Source organism: Diabrotica virgifera, chromosome 4 (genome assembly GCF_917563875.1).
Source record: "Diabrotica virgifera virgifera chromosome 4, PGI_DIABVI_V3a".
NCBI classification, from domain to species: Eukaryota; Metazoa; Arthropoda; class Insecta; order Coleoptera; family Chrysomelidae; genus Diabrotica; species Diabrotica virgifera.
In genome coordinates this window covers 232,090,031-232,110,513 of record NC_065446.1, presented here as the reverse complement: position 1 = coordinate 232,110,513, position 20,483 = coordinate 232,090,031, and the positions used below count along the sequence as shown (strand labels likewise).

General features: G+C 35.3%; 1 protein-coding gene across 36 annotated transcripts in view; it reads right to left on the bottom strand.

Moving 5' to 3' along the window:
• Positions 1–20,483, bottom strand: part of LOC114327522 (microtubule-actin cross-linking factor 1) — an 865,580-nt gene that overhangs the window by 360,466 nt on the left and 484,631 nt on the right. For all 36 annotated transcript variants that reach the window (XR_007697614.1, XM_050648743.1, XM_050648753.1 and 33 more), the window contains one exon: positions 12,973–13,143. Coding sequence is in view for 35 of the 36 variants with exons in the window: in XM_050648743.1 (XP_050504700.1) it covers positions 12,973–13,143 (171 nt within the window). In the remaining variant the exon portion in view is untranslated. The remainder of the gene's footprint in view (positions 1–12,972; positions 13,144–20,483) is intronic.

The following is a 20,483-nucleotide window of genomic DNA, read 5'->3' as shown; positions in this document are numbered from 1 at the left end:
AATTAAAAGATAAATTGATTCCACTACGAGATTTCGAGCGAGTAACATCGGTCTGTATTTTGTCGTACTTTGTAAAACATAGTGCAAAAACAGTGACGTTGGTCTACCTTCAACTAGAAATAATAATTGTTTTTGACGTATCAAAAGTATCGAAATTGACGCACCACCTTAAAATGGGACATTTTTGAATTCTCGTATTTCCTCAACCTGTTGCCCGATTTTAGTGATCTTTTTAATATGTTATAACCTTATTCTTTAAGAATATCGATGTGACAAAAGTGTTGCTGAACAAGTAAATGTCATTGTTGTGACGATAATATAATTTTATCGTCTAGAGTACGCCAATTAATTAAGTAAAACACGTTTTTGTACTGTTTCGAACGATATAAAAATCGGATCGAAAAGCCTAGTTGATGATTTTTCTTGGAGCGTTGATTGAAGAATAATAGACAACAGTGAGGTACAAGAGGTGAGTTTATGTAGGTAGTATTTCCCGATTATTTTCCGCTGTCGTTTTGGCGAGCTGAGCGAATCCGACAGTTCCCTGCTCGGGCGCCAATGTAATGAGGTCGTTGCGTTGTTGTTGCTCCAGGTAACTTTCAGTCGAAGAAAAAGAGTTCGCTTTTTAAAACATTTTTATTTGGAATCGAAATAAAACAGAAGATAAAATAATTAGCCTTAATTACTCATTAAGTTCGTTAACAAAATATATTTATAATTTCTACGCATCAAGCTTACTGTTCGGGCCGATGTGACGATATTTTTGTACACGAATGAATGATTTTGACGATCGCGCGAAATAGGAATTGCTTTTATTAACACGACATGAATGTATAAGGAAAGGGGAGAAAGGAGATCCCGCTCACCTCGCCGGATTGAAAAGACATATAAAGGATATACGATCACCGCTCATTATAAGGATAGGTAAAAGGATAGGTAAGAAGAAAACTGTCGGATTCGCTGAGCTCGCCAAAAGGACAGCGGAAAATAATCGGGAAATACTACCTACATAAACTCACCTCTTGTACCTCGCTGTTCTCCATTATTCTTCGATCAACGCTCCAAGAATACTCATCAACTAGGCTTTTCGACCCGATTTTTATATCGTTCGAAACAGTACAAAAACCTGTTTTACTTAATTCATTGGTGTACTCTAGACGATAAAATTATATTATCGTCACATTGTATACCGGGTGTAACAATCATACTGTGTTTTTTCCTCAAAGTTCGGAACGCCCTGTGGAATATTTCAGCATATATATAAAATATTGAAATTAAAACTGAATTGTAGCCTTAGGCTTTCTTAACATTTTGCTTTTTGATTCATTCGCTTGTGTTGGATAATAAAAAAATAGGTACTTTAACAACCAGCAACGTTCTTCATCAATACAGGGTGTTTCTAAATAAGTGCGACAAACTTTAAGGGGCAATTCTGCATGAAAAATAATGACCGTCTGCTTTATACATATACAGAATTTTTTCTTACAAACTGACGATTTATTTATTGCTCTAAAACCGGTTGAGATATGCAAATGAAATTTGATAAGTTTTAATACGTAGTTATTGCGCATTTTATGACCTACAACTAAGAATTTTATATTCACCATTGGCGTGCATACGGGTCATATTACCCGTATGCACGCCAATGGTGAATATAAAATTCTTAATTGTATGTCAAAAAATGCGAAATAACTATCTCTTAAAACCTACTAAATTTCATTTGCATATCTCAACCGGTTTTAGAGCAATAAATAAATCATCAGTTTGTAAGAAAAAATTCAGCATCCCACATCTCAAAAACAAAGCATTTGCGGACATATATTTATAAAGCAAACGGTCACTATTTTTCATGCAGAGTTACCCCTTAAAGCTTGTCGCACTTATTTAAAAACACCCTGTATTGATGAAGGACGTTGCTAGTTATTAAAGTACCTACCTTTTTTATCATCCAACATAAGCGAATGAATCAAAAAGAAAAATGTTAAGAAAGCCCAAGGCTACAGTTGAGTTTTAATTTCAATATTTTATATACCTACGATAGAATTTTCCACAGGGTGTTCCAAATGAGGAAAAACACACTATCATTGTTACACCCGGTATACAATGATACTTACCTGGTTAGCTTACCAACTTACAATATTATTACATCGATATTCTTGAAGAATTTAGCTATAACATACTAAAAAAATCACTCAAATCGGACAACAGGTTTAGAAAATTCGAGACATCAAAAATGTCCCATTTTGAAGGTGGTGCGTTAATTTTGATGCTTACTGTATATGGAAAAATAAAAGAGCAAGATTTGTGGCGCAGGCGTTTGAGTTTTATAAAAGTTTTGGGAGCTGACGTTGTAAAATTCATTTATATAGCACATCTTAGATGGATGGTGTATGTAATCAGACGAGAGGAAGATGCAATAGTCAGAAAAAACAGTCATACAAGCAAAGTAAGAGTCAAACAAGATAAATGCAAACTGATACCCCATGACAAATCGATAGGAAGAGCCCTAAGAGTGTACGAATCATTCCGTTAGGAGTAAAGTTGTCATAATCATGATGAATACACAATATCCCAGTTAACATGTACCAATTCTTCACCAACAATCAAATTTAAAATACCGGAGTTAATTCTCATATTATATGAAACCCTGTATCAAATTGCAATAAATGGATGTAAAACGCATCATTTATCTAATGTATAAAATTCATTTCACAGTAATATTATTTCTATTTCCAGAAAAGCTAAACATTATTTCAAACAATATAACCACATTGACTGTACTATTAAAGAGTAATTTCATTACTCTTCCAACACGTGGCGCCACCTAGCGCAAAATAACCGACACTAACGAGCTGTGAATGAGTTTATTGTTATAGAGACCGCTACAGGATTCCAGTGGCGTAGTGATTATATTTTAATGATCTGAATAACATTGGATCGGAATACTTATTTGTTAATATTAAAAAAACCTGGTTATCCATATAAGTATATGATTACTCTACTGATTTTTTGCAGAATTTAAAACATCTTCAAGAAACTGGATTGAAAGGTTCCTACTTTCTCAATTAAAGTTTTGTCTATTTTTTTTAAACTGTATATTCAAAATTTCTGTTCAGTTGTATGTATTACATAAAAATTGTCAGATTAACATAAAATATCAATAATAAAATAGCCACAGAAATAAGCAGTTATCTAGAGCGGATTTACAACAAAGAGCAATATGTAATGTCTTAACCCTGCTGTCCCGTTTGAGTCAATTTACACAAATTTGCTGTTAGGCTCAACATGAACCAACCAACAAAGAGAAAAGGTCATACAGTACATTTTTTTTCCGTCTGGAATATTCTTATCTTGAGCAGAAACGCAGAAGTGTAGTGCCATCAGCAAATCTTAAATTGGATATGTTTCTAGTTTCTATAGACTACCGTTACTCCATCGTCCCATTCTTCTACAGCCATTCTCATGCCATGTTCACTATAAATGAGCTGTCCAAGGTATTCGCAGCATTTTTCTCTAACACCTCATTTCGAAGACATCAATTTTTTGGCGTTCTTCTGGCGAATACAAGTATGCATACTTACACTATCTGGTGTTCCTGCAAGTGGTTACTCTGTTTAATAGTGTTGAATCTGCCTCACCATTATTTTGGTCTTTATTAATTTTAAGACCAACTTTAATGCATTCCAACCAGCGAACTTTTCGCAGGAGATCGAGAATGTCTTGTTAATTTGCTGTTTTAAGTGTAGTGTCATCAGCAAATCTTAAATTGGATATGTTTCTATAGACTACCGTTACTCCATCGTCCCATTTCTACAGCCATTCTCATGCCATGTTCATTATAAATTCTGAATAAATCAGGTGACAAAACGCATCATTGTTTAACCCCTCTCCCTGCTTGGGATTGGTTTGAGCACATCTGATCTAGTCTTACTCGTTGTTATATTGGACTGGTACAGATTTTTAATAAGTCACACCAGGTGTATAGGTGCATCTATCCCTATTAAAATAGGCAAAAGATTTATCAAGCTTATACAATCGAATGTCAATTCATAGGTACTTAAAATTCTCTCTCCCTCTAAGGGGAAAATCGACACATCCCAGACACCTACGGTATCAAAAGGAATGAGCTCTGGTGGGACTCTTTCCGTGTTATCGAGCCCTCTAGGTGACTTGGTATGCAGGTGTATCTCCCAAAAATATTCGTAAACATCTGGCCGTTGCGAGTAGTACAGCTTTCTGCATGGTCTTTGGTCTTGTAAAGATGCCCATTTAGACCCAGCTTTTTTATGCTTTCGAGGAGGTTCTTCGGAACGACTCCAGTGGTAGACATGATAATTGGTACTAATACTGATAATCGTCTGGGTACTTTGCATTCTCCATTGTCTTCGTATTTGAATTTCCAGATCTCTGTACTTGGCGATCTTTTCAGTAAATTTACTACGTAGATTATTGTTGTTAGGTATCGCCACATCAATTAGTGTTGTTTGTCTTAGTTAATTTGTTAACTAATACGAGATCAGGTCTATTATGTGCCACTGTTTGGTCTGTGACCACAGTGTGGTCCCAGTATAACTTGTAATTGCCATCCTCAAGCATACTCTCAGGGACGTATTGATAATATGGGAGATGGTCCGTTTCGAGAAGTCCCAGCTTGATAGCTATCTCTTGTTGGATGGTTCTTGGGTTTGACATCCATATCGGCATTTGTCGTTTTGGACTGAGGGTCTTTGACAATATATTTCAGGTAATTTTTGGTTGGTATAACCTGATCCTGAATGGCCAGTAATGAACCCTCCGTTTCAGGGAACATCTTTCCTGATGTCAACCAATAGTTCGACGCTGTATTGTCGACATAGTCTTGGCTGACTTCATTGGGATGTCGCCCGTTACTTGCATGTATTATTAATATTATTATTAGTGACAATGTAGGTACATAGTTTTCACATCTGTTACTAGCTCCTTGTTTGTGTACTGCAAAATAAATTGAGGTACACCTATCAGATGACCATTTTCCCAAATTCTAAATAGCTATGCAGATAGATGATATAATGATATGTATTCCTTTGTCATCTAGTGATTGCAGCATTTCTCCTGATGTGTCAATGCCTGGGGATTTATTTTTTTAGCGATTTAATTGCAGTTCTATTGGAGTCTCATTATTTCTATATAAATTTCTACTATAGTTTCGCCCCGTTTTCAAAGCAATAATTGCACAAGAATAATGTCGTATGGCATTTTTGCCAAGGAAATTCTCTCGGACAGGTTTCGGCGCCAATTGCATCTTTAAACCTGTTTCAAGTAACTAATAGTGTCGAAGCGAACTAGCCCAGGGGGACCCACGGCTTAACGTGCCCCCCGAATCCGGGTAAACGTCTCGAGTCATTTTTAAAAATGAAAATGTTGTTGGTGCCGAGGTTTGAACTTGTCCGCTCTGTATTTTGCTGCTGAGCTACGGCCGTCCACACATAATTTATTATAAATGTGTGTTTTCGCTGTCTAGATACATCACAATCTACAGCACCATAGTGATATTGCAAAATTGCTGTTCGTTGCCAAACAAGTACGAATTAGCCCGATAATTAGATATAGGCATTCCAGACAGAAAAAAACTGTATTTATTCTACATTGTATATCTTTAAAATTGATTTTTTCAGATTACTCACACAAAATTGGCATAAATAGAGAAAAAAATAGCGATAAGACCTAAAAGTTCTTACCTTTCGGGCCTGCGTTGTTTGCGTTAAAAATTAAATACAAGAGTTAGAGAAAAGTGTCGATGAGTGTATGCCGAAAATATTACGCATGCTACCAGCTGGAATAAAGTAGTACTTCAGGCAGATGCTGTTTGCAACGCAATTTTTCATTGTTCTAGGTAATAATCATTGCCAATTGAACATTCGATCTACGGAATTTTCTACAAATTTGGGACTACTGTAAAAGTGACAAACGAAAAACTGGTTTTTTGGTAGCAGTAATATAGAAAATTTACTATTTTATCAACACAGCTTTGTTAGTCACACACTCATGCTCTACAGTAAGCTCTTTCTTCTTCTTCCTTTTTATAAGCAATTCTGCTTGTTCATTGGCAGGTTGATACCTCAATGAAAGGTTGTCACGCAATCTTTTGCGCGGTCGGCCGATACTTCTTCTACCGATTGGTGATTTAGAATAGAATAGAAATATGCTTTATTGTCACTGAAAATTATACAATTTTATGGACAAAGCTTAACATAGATTCACGAAAAAGATATACATAACAATAACAATAACAAATACAATTTTATAAAATTAGATAAATCGTCAATAAAAAAAATATATAAACAAGTTAAAAAAAAGTGAAGTAAAAAAACAAAAACCAATATATTGCAAAATTACTATAAATTGCAAAATTGAACCTACAACATAATATAATAAAACACAAACAAAGGAACTAATAAGTTTAAGCTGCTGTATGTGACACCCAAATATAGATAAATACACTTTAGTTACTTGTACATTACTGTGATTTCTTAGTTAGTCATTAAGAAACTCTTCTACTGAATAATATGGTCTTTTAGATAAATGAGCTTTTGTCATTTTACGGAACTTGAGAAAGGATGTTGCAGATTTAAGTTGTAAAGGGAGATGGTTGTATAGTTTTTTTGCGGAATATAGTATAGATTTCTTTACTAACTCAGAAGACGGGATCGGTAAATAGACATCAAAAGTTGAATTTCTGGTGGAGTAGTCATGATGAGGCCTTGCTGGAAAGACATGCATGTGTTTACGAATTAAGCAAACAGTTTCTAAAATATACAAAGATGGAAGGGTTAAAATTTCGTGATCTTTAAAGTAACTTCTGCAATGGGTTGTTCTTCTGAGGCCAAACAGATATCTTATTGCTCTTTTTTGTAATTTGAAAATAACATCAAATTGGGCAGCTGTACTAGACCCCCAAAAAGGAAGACCATATCGAAGATGAGACTCGAATAAAGAAAAATATGTTATTTTAGAAGATGCTAAATTGAGTTCCTTCGAAACAGATCTTATGGCATAGCAGGCCGAGGCGAGTTTCTTACTTAACAAATCGATATGAAGGGACCATTTGAGGTTGCTGTCTAAAAGAATACCAAGAAATTTTACAGAATCAACGGTAGAGATCTGGCTGCTATTCACAAGCAGGGGTTGAAGAGCACCTTTATATGATAATGCTACCGTTTTATCCACGTTAAAGGAGAGTAAATTAGAGTCAGACCAGGTTTTTATCGTAAGAAGATCAGAAGCTATAGTTGCATGAAGAGTTGCAATAGTTGAGTTGCTCCAAGTGATACTGGTATCATCAGCAAAAAGAAAAATTTTTCCATCGATTTTTAAATTAGTGATGTCATTTATAAAGATCAGGAAAAGTAGAGGACCCAATACTGAACCTTGTGGTACTCCACATATAATGTTTTTGAGACTAGAGTCAGTATCATTTGCTCTAACCAATTGTTTCCTATTATCTAAGTAAGATTTAAACCAATTCAAAGAAATACCTCGAATTCCATAGTAATTAAGTTTTTTAATCAAAATGTTATGATTTACACAATCAAAAGCTTTGGAATAGTCACAGAAAACAGTGGCAGTATAAAGATTATTGTTTAGTGCTTGGTAAACCTCGTGAAGTACAGAAAACATGGCATCAGTTGTACATTTATTAGTTAAGAAGCCGAACTGATTTTGTGATAAAATATTGTTATCAAAGAGAAAGGACATAAGTCGGGTTTTTATGAGCCTCTCAATAATTTTGGAGAGTACCGGTAGTATGGCAATAGGTCTATAGTTGCAGGCATTAGATTTTTCGCCACCTTTATGAAGAGGAATAATAATGGCTGTCTTTAGGCACTCTGGAAATTTACCGTTTTCAAAGGAATCATTAATTAGTGACACGAGGAGTTCTAACACATTATCTGTGAGATTTGAGAAGATTTTTATAGATAGTCCATCAGTACTACAAGATGATTTGCTTTTGATACTATTGATCGTTTGGATCAATTCAGATTTATAGATTGGTCTTATAAAGAATGAATTCGAGACAATTTCTGAATTAGGGAGATAGGAAATGGGATCTTGTTGAGACTGAATAGTGGATGTTATATTTTTACTCACGTTAATGAAGTATTCGTTTAGATTTTCAGGGTTTGGAAGGGCAAATGTTTGAGCTGCGTGGGTTTTGTTTTGAAGATCGTTTATTATGGACCAAGTTTCTTTTGCAACACTTTTGGAGCTTCCCAGACGATTTTGATAGTAGGCTTTTTTAGCTGATTTGATGAGTTTTAAGTATGTGACTCTGTAATTGGTGATATATTGAGTGACAGAGACGTTGGTAGTAAATTTCTTGATATAAAGTAGTGAACGCATATTTTTTGCTGATATGCGGATACCTTTGGTAGTCCAGGGTTTGCGACGTTTTGGCTTAATCGTAATTAAAGGAAATGCCTTATTGAAGATACAGACAAGCTTCTCCAAAAAATTACTGAAATTATAGTCCACGTCCGTAGAAGGAAAATGCCAGTCAGAAGTTAAACATAAATTTTGAAATTTATGAAAATTCCGAGCGGAAAAAATCCTACCTAAACGTCGGGTTTTCGAGGAGGGTTTGCTGAAGATGTTAAATTTCGTATATACTGCTTCATGATCCGATAGTTCCGCATTAATAACTGTAGAGCAAACATCAAGGGGTGAGAAATCGGAGACAATATAATCAATTATGGTAGATGTAGTTTTTGTAATCCTTGTAGGAGAATTAACGTGCATGGAGAGACCATATGATTCAAATATGTTGACCAAGAACATTTGGGTAGCACAAGCAGCAGCATAATTTATGTTGAAGTCTCCGCATATAATTTTTCTGCTTTTGTGAGGCAAGTCATCTAACAAATTTAGCAGGTTCTGAAAAAATAGTTCCACGGAAGAGTCAGGTGATCTATAGATGCAAATAATGTAAAGATTAAGATTTTTATTAAAAACTAAGGAAAATTCAAAGAAGGCTTCATTCAACAAAAAGTCATATTTTGTTATCAGAGAAAAATCATTGTTTGCAGAAAGAATTAGGGTGCCTCCATGAGCTGAGTTTGGACGATCATACCTAGCAATTGTGGTATAATTCTCTACAAAAAAAGGCTCGTTGACTGCAAGCCAGTGTTCTGTAACAGCAACTATCTGGGGAAATCCTAATTCCTCTAGAAACAAAAACAATTCGTCAGTTTTATTTCTTATAGAACGAATATTAATCAGATTTATCTCGTGCTGTTTTGACTACACGTGTCTTCCCATTCTACTTATGTGGTTATTCCATTCTTTTTTTATTTGGTGGCCTCTTTAGCATTTGAAATGAATGTACTTGTTGGTAGTCGTGCTTGCTCAGTGGAGATGGACGATCGTAGCAATACATTGCTGATGTTATGGGAATCGACCAATCCAGCGTTTCAAGTGTTTTAAGAAGGTATAGAGAAACACAAGACGATACACAAGAAAACCAGTTCCAGGACTTCCTACGTGTACGAACCCCGCAGATGAACGTTATTTACATCTCAATACTTTGCGTACATATCATGTTACAGCTAGACAACTGCAAAATGATCTTTCCACAACCTGTGGTCCGTAACGTTCGGTTCGTAAAGTGCCAATTCGGTTAGAAACAGATTAAGGGAATTTGGAATCGGAGTCAGAATTCCTGCTACTGCTCCACTGTTAACGAGTGTAAAACGTATATAACATTTAAATTTTGAACCGGAACATGTCCATTGGGATATCAACGACTGGAGTAATATTATTTTTACTGATGAGTCAAGATTTGCACTTTGTTGATCCGGCAAACACTTTGCACTGTCGGATCCACAAAGTGCAAATCTTGAGTTATCAATAAAAAGAATATTAGTCCAGTCGTTAATATCCCAATCGATATGTCCTGGTGCAAAACTTAAATGTGCCACACTACGCCAGTCAATGGAAGCAAGAATAGGATATTACCTCCGAATTCTATCCTACTGCATGGATTTTAATGAAATTTTGGGCCTGGCCTCTACTTATCTCCTAATTCAAAGTCTACCCTATGCCGATGTGTGCTTTTATCTTGGGGGTGGTTCCCACCCCTTCTTAGGGGTGGAAAATTTTTTGGTTAAAATTACCACGGAATTCGCTAGAAAACCTAATTCTAAGCAAAAACTGTTTTATAATTTTTTTTTAAACTTTTTTTATTTGAGATATTCGTGGTTGAAATTTGGCCATTTTCATTGAAACATAATACCTTTTCGAACGGTTTTTTGCGAATACCTTAAAAACTATGCTTCTAACTAAAAAAACTATATTGAACATTTTTGTAGGTTATAAAAAACAAAGAGACACTTGCCTTCATAAATCTTCTAGTTATAATACAAAAAGAGATATGGTAGGTGAAAATAGTTTGTTTTTTGTTACATTCTCAAATTGGTGTATTCAACTTGAAATAACAGATAAACGGTCGATTTTAGGGATATAATGCTACTAGTACCTTTTGTAGTGATTAAAAAGACCTTTAAAATGAGCTATATTAATGGTTCATTACATTAAAACTAAGCGAGATATGCTTGCAAACAAAATTGATAACTAATGTATTTTAAGAAAAAATGAGAAGTAATTTTCACCCCCATCCACCAAAATGTAAATGCATGGTTTTCCTTCTACAATACCTTTTATTATAGTGTTATTTCTATGTTCAAAAAGTTGGACGGGTTTAAAATGAATGGTTTTTGAAAAAAAAAGATCAAATTATAGAGCGCATTTTTAAATTTTCTTAAAAATCTTCCTTTTTCTCCATGTAACTTGAAAATGATAAGAGATACAGTAATGAAAAATAAAAAGGAAATTTTTATCTGGAAAAGCCCTACATTTTTGTGTGGTATCTTTTTTTCGTATCTCTTATCTTTTTCGAGTTACATAGAGGAAAATAAGATTTTAAGGAAAATTTAAAAATGCGCTCTATAATTTGATCTTATTTTTTTCAAAAACCATTCATTTTAATCCAGCCCAACTTTTTGAACATAGAAATAATACTATAATAAAAACTATTGTAGAAGTAAAACGATGTATTTAAATTTTGATGGATGAGGGGTTAAATACTTCTCATTTCTTCTTAAAATACATTAGTCATTAATTTTTTGCAGAATATCTCGCTTAGTTTGCATGTAATCGACAATTAGTATTTTTCATTTTAAAGCTCTTTTCAAGCGCTACAAAAGTTTTTAGTATCAATATACACATAAAATCGACAGTTTCTCTGTTATTTCAAGTTGAATACACCGATTTGAGCATGGACCAAAAAAGCAAACTCTTTTCACCTACCATATCTCTTTTGTATTATAACAAGATTTGTGAAGGAACGAATCTCTTTGTTTTTTATAACCTACAGAGATATTTTATATAGTTTTTTTGTTAGATGCATAGTTTTTAAGGTATTCGCAAAAATCCGTCCGAAAAGGTGTCATTTTTCAATAAAAATGGCCAATTTTCAACCACGAATAACTCAAAAAGTATTGAGTTTTCAAAAAAAATTCATAGATCAGTTTTTGCTTAAAATTAGATTCTCTAGCCTTTTCCGTGGCTATTTTAACCAAAACATTTTTCACCCCCGAGAAGGGGTGGGAACCACCCCCAAGATAAAAGCTCACATCGGCATAGGGTAGACTTTATTTCTTGAGCTATTCCCTACTTACTGTGAAAATATCAAGTAAATCGATGTAGTAGGATGGAATTCGGAGCCAAATACCCTCATTGACTGCTCTATACGGTGTGCCCTCGTTAACAGTGGAGCAGTAGCCGGCATTCTAGCTCTGATTACAAATTCCCTTAATATGTCTCTAACCGAATTGGCACTTATTCGAACATTACTGATTGTGGAAAGATCATTTCGCGGTTATCTAGCTGTAACTTGATGATCTAGCTCGTTGACGTGTACACTTAATGTGTACACAAAGTCTGCAGATGTAAATGACGTCCATCTGCGGGGTTTGTGCAGCTGGTACTTCCTGGAACTGGTCTTCTTGTGTATCCTCCACTTTTCTTAATACTCTTGAAACGCTGGATTGGTGAATTCCCATAACAACAACAAGACATTGCTGCGGTGGTCCATCTTCAATTAAACCTACAATTTACTACTCATTTTTAGAAAGAACGCACCTCATCATTAAAAACTCAAGCAGATATAGTGCACAGATTAAATGCTCGAACACAAATGTCCAAAATAAATACATATTCTCCTTTAACAACATGTTGTTTACTGTTTGTTTTTATGGCAAAAACACGCTTCAACTTGAAATGTTATGGGTTTGTAGAGAGCTAAAGGAGACGATAGACGGGTATTATAACATTCTGTTAAGAATTAAAAATTATTTTTAATTTTTTTTTCTGTTTCAAAATTATGCGATACTTTTTGTGATTAGTGTATGTAGTTGCCAATTTATAATTTTAGCATTTAAGTAATCTGTCCGGAGATCTGTTCAGTGTTTAAAACCGGTCCTCCAAGGTACAATAAACTGATTGTGAGTAAGTTTCATATGTATTTCTTTGACCTTGTTTTCTTGTCTATCTTTATAAAAGTTAATCAGAGCGGCCTCTGTCCTTCAAAAGTACTTCAAGCATATTGCCGTTCCTTATTTACTTGTGCTATTTTTTTGCCTTTATCTTAGCTAAAATGAGGATTCAGCATCTGATTGATAGAAAAAGGGTTTGGCTGAAATATACCTTCGTACTACGTACTACGGTGTTAGTCTTGCGCACTACGTATGTTTCTTCCATTTTCTCGTGACTATCTTTTTCTTTCGGTTTCTAATAATTATTTTAATTAATTAGACAAAGTATAGAAATATGCTAATTTTCTGCTGATTGCCGATTCACTATAATACATATTACAAAAAACCCTTTGAAAGCAGTTTTTCGTTTGTGATGTGTCACATGCAGAAGAGAAATAATACTGACCTGGAAGTGCAAGATGATGGTCCAAATCAGACCCAAAGTTAGCTTGGGATTTCCGTCAACGATATCTTCTGACCGGATGTTGACCAGCTTGACATTCTTACATCGCAGAAAATGCAGCGCCGTATCAATATTATGTAACATGTGGAATCGCATCACGCCTTTCTCTCTTGGCTGAAAAAGAAAAATAAGTAAGTAAAGTTCCAGGTGATGTATTCTAAAAAATATACGTGAAAATGTAAAGGTTTAAAACTAAGGTGTCCCAAAGTTCATGAAAGTTAGTCAAGTCAAAATGGAGTATTACACGAGAGAACAACGAGTTTTCATTGTTGAACAATATTTTTTGAAAATAATAAAAGTTTGACGATCACAGTTCGAAAAGTAGATCACAGTAGAAATATCCGGAGAACTAAAGGCAACAGAACCATGAAAATGGGAATGGAGGGGTTTTGAAGAGTGATCTATTTAATGAAAATATTTTCATCTATTTCCTACTTCCCGTTCCGGTTATACCGGAAGTGGCTTATAACTTCGTTTTTTAAATGGAACACCTGCATATTTTTACATTTTTGGATTTTCCTCAATGTCCTCGTTCTTAAAATATAAGGTTTTGTAATGTTATACAGGGTAGTGTAAAAGATAATAACGTTTTTTTCTTAATTTCGTAGCAATATTCACACCCTGTAGAATTGTAGTAGTTTGACATCAAACTCTGTTTACGTTGAAATGATTTTTAATATAGTCTACTATTATTAAGAATTGTTAGTATAACTAAATTTTTAATTTTAGTATAGGTACAGGGTTGATCGAAACTCGGAATGAGCATTTCTGAATTTTCTTAAATGGAACACCCTGTATTTTAGTATTGTAATGAAATGATATTTTATGGTACATTTTTATTTCTTAAGCATTCCCTATACCTAACTGCTTTAATTTGTGAGTTATTGGTGATTCAAACCAAACATTAATTGTAACAAAAAATACATGAAATTTTATTAGTTTGACCGTGAAAATATTGAATCACAAATCATTTTTCGGAAATAAATACATATTAATCTAGACTGATCCATAAAATTACCAATAACGGTTGAGCTATCAAAATACCTACGTAGTTAAGATTGTTTCTGCGATTAACAATTAAGCACAAATTAAAGCAGTTAGGTATAGGGAATGCTTAAGAAATAAAAAGTACCATAAAATATCAATTCATTACAATACTAACATACAGGGTGTTGCATTTAAGAAAACTCAGAAAACACTCAATCCAAGTTTCGACCAACCCTATATACTAAAATTCAACATTTAGCTATACTAATAATTTTTAACAATAGTAGACTATATTAAAAATCATTTGAACATGTTTTGTAGTTTTTTTTGTCAAACTACTACAATTCTACAGGGTGTGAAAGTCGCTCCGAAATTAATAAAAAAAAAACGTAATTATCTTTTAAACTACCCTGTATATCAATACAAAACTTCATATTTTAAGAAATCAGATATCAAGGTTAATCCAAAAATGTAAAAATATACAGGGTGCCCCATTTAAAAAACGAAGTTATAAGCAACTTCCGAAAGTAGGAAATAGATGAAAATATTTTCATTAAATAGATCACTCTTCAAAACCCCTTCATTCCAATTTTCATAATTCTGTTGCCTTGAGTTCTCGAGATATTTCTAATAGGCCGTTCATCAACCTCACCCTATACATATTGTGTAGACTATGTGTGACATCAACAATAACGAAGAATCAACATAATTCATCATGGAAAAAGAAAGGGTTAAGTGCACTTTTCTAAAATTTTACTCTAAGTACAGATTCGCATACCTAAATGGTATTAGAACTTGGTGGTAAAACGATTTAAGCATATTTCGCCCTACAGTCGCCATTACATTTCGTTCACTGAAAACAATTGCAGTTTCATTTGGTAGTAAATAGGTTTAACCGTGCGCTTGAACCGTTTTACCACAAAACTATTTGTAGTATTCTGTAAAAACAAATAGTAATAAACGGGTTTAAGTGCGCTTGACCCACTTTGCCACAAAACTATTTTTAGTATTCTGTAATGTGTAAACACATGTTAATACAGGATTAATTTCAAGTAAATAAATATTAGATTTGTGACCAGTTTTGAAGACTAATTAAGTATTATGCAACGTGCTAGTTGTAGTTACACTGTGGATAACATCTGGGACAAAAATGATAGTAATATGTAGTTAACATCTGCACTTGAACCATTTTACCACTAACTTTTGTCAACACCATGTACTGATTCAAGCACATTTTTTTAATAATTGAAAAAAAGGAAGGATATACGCAGGGCCGGACTGGCTCATCAAAAAGGCGCCAACCCAAATTCTAAAAAAGGCGCCAACCTAATCTCTGAACTAAGGCCCCCGACCACTCCCCTCCCCCTCCTAAACTTTTTGAAATGCTAATGCATTGAATATTACTTGTAAATTTTTTAAGTTATATTAAGGTTCATTTATTTATTTAATATGCACTTTTACAATTTTACAATTACAACTTTAAAATTTTACAAATACACATGATAGTAGGTATAGTATAGTAATGTCTTATATTTAATTTTATTTAATTTCTTTGTTAAAATTGCTGCACTATGGTTTTCCACTGTATCCTATTTTTCACTTTCTCTTTCCAGTCTGTAATTTCCATCGATCCTATATCGTCCTGAAACTTTTCTTGTCATCTTTTTCTTGGGCTGCCTCGTCTTCTTGTCCCAACTGGTCTACTTAGCAGTACCTTCTTTGGCATTCTTGCTCTATCCATTCTCTCGACATGACCTGCCCACCTGATTCTTTATGCCTTTGTGTATCTTGTTATACTTGGTTCGTTGTAAAGCATCCTTAATTCTTGATTCGTTCTTCTTTGCCAACCGTCTTCTGTATTTTTCCCCCGAAAATAGCTCTTCGTACCTTCCGTTCCCACCTCTCTATCATTTCTTCTTGTTTTGTTTAGCACCCATGTCTCACATCCGTAGGTGACTGTTGCTCTTATTACGGTTTTGTATATTCTGGTTTTCGTTTTTCTCGATAGGTACTTTGACTTTAATATTTTTTTTGATTATGCTGATCTTTGATTATCTGATACGAGTTGTATTTTGTTGTACTCACTGGCTTCGTTATGTATGATTCTGGGACGCAACAATCCTGTATGTATAATGTAGTCAGGCGAAAAGCGCCAGAAGGTCTTCGAGGGGGCCGCGTGTCACATCTAAGCTATTAACACAAAACCCTGGATGCCATTTTCGAGCTATGTTTGCTGAAAACTGTACCTGTATATTTTAAGCTAATTGTGGGATGTAACACTCTTATATTATTATAACAGAAACGGCGAGTATTGATACCCACAAAAGGCGCCCGAATTTAAGCCCGTATTTAAGCGCCCGAATTTAAGCCCGTATTTAAGCGCCCGTATTTAAGCTATTAACTTAATACCCAGGATGTCATTTTCAAGCTATGTGTGCTAGTCTTTGATTATCTGATAACTGATACGAGTTGTATTTTTTGTATCCACTGGCTTCGTTATGTATGATTATGGAGAGCAACAATCCTTTATGTATAATGTAGTAAGGCAAAAGGCGCCCGAATGTCTTCGAGGGCGCCGCGCGTCGCATCTAAGCTATTAACACAAAACCCTGGATGCCATTTTCGAGCTATGTTTGCTGAAAACTGTACCTGTATATTTTAAGCTAATTGTGGGATGTAACACTCTTATATTATTATAACAGAAACGGCGAGTATTGATACCCACCAAAGGCGCCCGAATTTAAGCCCGTATTTAAGCGCCCGTATTTAAGCTATTAACTTAATACCCAGGATGTCATTTTCAAGCTATGTGTGCTAGTCTTTGATTATCTGATAACTGATACGAGTTGTATTTTTTGTATCCACTGGCTTCGTTATGTATGATTATGGAGAGCAACAATCCTGTATGTATAATGTAGTCAGGCGAAAAGCGCCAGAAGGTCTTCGAGGGGGCCGCGTGTCACATCTAAGCTATTAACACAAAACCCTGGATGCCATTTTCGAGCTATGTTTGCTGAAAACTGTACCTGTATATTTTAAGCTAATTGTGGGATGTAACACTCTTATATTATTATAACAGAAACGGCGAGTATTGATACCCACAAAAGGCGCCCGAATTTAAGCCCGTATTTAAGCGCCCGTATTTAAGCTATTAACTTAATACCCAGGATGTCATTTTCAAGCTATGTGTGCTAGTCTTTGATTATCTGATAACTGATACGAGTTGTATTTTTTGTATCCACTGGCTTCGTTATGTATGATTATGGAGAGCAACAATCCTTTATGTATAATGTAGTAAGGCAAAAGGCGCCCGAATGTCTTCGAGGGCGCCGCGTGTCACATCTAAGCTATTAACACAAAACCCTGGATGCCATTTTCGAGCTATGTTTGCTGAAAACTGTACCTGTATATTTTAAGCTAATTGTGGGATGTAACACTCTTATATTATTATAACAGAAACGGCGAGTATTGATACCCACAAAAGGCGCCCGAATTTAAGCCCGTATTTAAGCGCCCGTATTTAAGCTATTAACTTAATACCCAGGATGTCATTTTCAAGCTATGTGTGCTAGTCTTTGATTATCTGATAACTGATACGAGTTGTATTTTTTGTATCCACTGGCTTCGTTATGTATGATTATGAAGAGCAACAATCCTTTATGTATAATGTAGTAAGGCAAAAGGCGCCCGAATGTCTTCGAGGGCGCCGCGTGTCACATCTAAGCTATTAACACAAAACCCTGGATGCCATTTTCGAGCTATGTTTGCTGAAAACTGTACCTGTATATTTTAAGCTAATTGTGGGATGTAACACTCTTATATTATTATAACAGAAACGGCGAGTATTGATACCCACAAAAGGCGCCCGAATTTAAGCCCGTATTTAAGCGCCCGTATTTAAGCTATTAACTTAATACCCAGGATGTCATTTTCAAGCTATGTGTGCTAGTCTTTGATTATCTGATAACTGATACGAGTTGTATTTTTTGTATCCACTGGCTTCGTTATGTATGATTATGGAGAGCAACAATCCTGTATGTATAATGTAGTCAGGCGAAAAGCGCCAGAAGGTCTTCGAGGGGGCCGCGTGTCACATCTAAGCTATTAACACAAAACCCTGGATGCCATTTTCGAGCTATGTTTGCTGAAAACTGTACCTGTATATTTTAAGCTAATTGTGGGATGTAACACTCTTATATTATTATAACAGAAACGGCGAGTATTGATACCCACAAAAGGCGCCCGAATTTAAGCCCGTATTTAAGCGCCCGTATTTAAGCTATTAACTTAATACCCAGGATGTCATTTTCAAGCTATGTGTGCTAGTCTTTGATTATCTGATAACTGATACGAGTTGTATTTTTTGTATCCACTGGCTTCGTTATGTATGATTATGGAGAGCAACAATCCTTTATGTATAATGTAGTAAGGCAAAAGGCGCCCGAATGTCTTCGAGGGCGCCGCGTGTCACATCTAAGCTATTAACACAAAACCCTGGATGCCATTTTCGAGCTATGTTTGCTGAAAACTGTACCTGTATATTTTAAGCTAATTGTGGGATGTAACACTCTTATATTATTATAACAGAAACGGCGAGTATTGATACCCACAAAAGGCGCCCGAATTTAAGCCCGTATTTAAGCGCCCGTATTTAAGCTATTAACTTAATACCCAGGATGTCATTTTCAAGCTATGTGTGCTAGTCTTTGATTATCTGATAACTGATACGAGTTGTATTTTTTGTATCCACTGGCTTCGTTATGTATGATTATGGAGAGCAACAATCCTTTATGTATAATGTAGTAAGGCAAAAGGCGCCCGAATGTCTTCGAGGGCGCCGCGTGTCACATCTAAGCTATTAACACAAAACCCTGGATGCCATTTTCGAGCTATGTTTGCTGAAAACTGTACCTGTATATTTTAAGCTAATTGTGGGATGTAACACTCTTATATTATTATAACAGAAACGGCGAGTATTGATACCCACAAAAGGCGCCCGAATTTAAGCCCGTATTTAAGCGCCCGTATTTAAGCTATTAACTTAATACCCAGGATGTCATTTTCAAGCTATGTGTGCTAGTCTTTGATTATCTGATAACTGATACGAGTTGTATTTTTTGTATCCACTGGCTTCGTTATGTATGATTATGAAGAGCAACAATCCTTTATGTATAATGTAGTAAGGCAAAAGGCGCCCGAATGTCTTCGAGGGCGCCGCGTGTCACATCTAAGCTATTAACACAAAACCCTGGATGCCATTTTCGAGCTATGTTTGCTGAAAACTGTACCTGTATATTTTAAGCTAATTGTGGGATGTAACACTCTTATATTATTATAACAGAAACGGCGAGTATTGATACCCACAAAAGGCGCCCGAATTTAAGCCCGTATTTAAGCGCCCGTATTTAAGCTATTAACTTAATACCCAGGATGTCATTTTCAAGCTATGTGTGCTAGTCTTTGATTATCTGATAACTGATACGAGTTGTATTTTTTGTATCCACTGGCTTCGTTATGTATGATTATGGAGAGCAACAATCCTGTATGTATAATGTAGTCAGGCGAAAAGCGCCAGAAGGTCTTCGAGGGGGCCGCGTGTCACATCTAAGCTATTAACACAAAACCCTGGATGCCATTTTCGAGCTATGTTTGCTGAAAACTGTACCTGTATATTTTAAGCTAATTGTGGGATGTAACACTCTTATATTATTATAACAGAAACGGCGAGTATTGATACCCACAAAAGGCGCCCGAATTTAAGCCCGTATTTAAGCGCCCGTATTTAAGCTATTAACTTAATACCCAGGATGTCATTTTCAAGCTATGTGTGCTAGTCTTTGATTATCTGATAACTGATACGAGTTGTATTTTTTGTATCCACTGGCTTCGTTATGTATGATTATGGAGAGCAACAATCCTTTATGTATAATGTAGTAAGGCAAAAGGCGCCCGAATGTCTTCGAGGGCGCCGCGTGTCACATCTAAGCTATTAACACAAAACCCTGGATGCCATTTTCGAGCTATGTTTGCTGAAAACTGTACCTGTATATTTTAAGCTAATTGTGGGATGTAACACTCTTATATTATTATAACAGAAACGGCGAGTATTGATACCCACAAAAGGCGCCCGAATTTAAGCCCGTATTTAAGCGCCCGTATTTAAGCTATTAACTTAATACCCAGGATGTCATTTTCAAGCTATGTGTGCTAGTCTTTGATTATCTGATAACTGATACGAGTTGTATTTTTTGTATCCACTGGCTTCGTTATGTATGATTATGGAGAGCAACAATCCTTTATGTATAATGTAGTAAGGCAAAAGGCGCCCGAATGTCTTCGAGGGCGCCGCGCGTCGCATCTAAGCTATTAACATAAAACACTGGATGTTATTTTCGAGCTATGTGTGCTAGACTTTGATTATCTGATACGAGATATACCTGATACGAGTTGTATTTTGCAACCACACT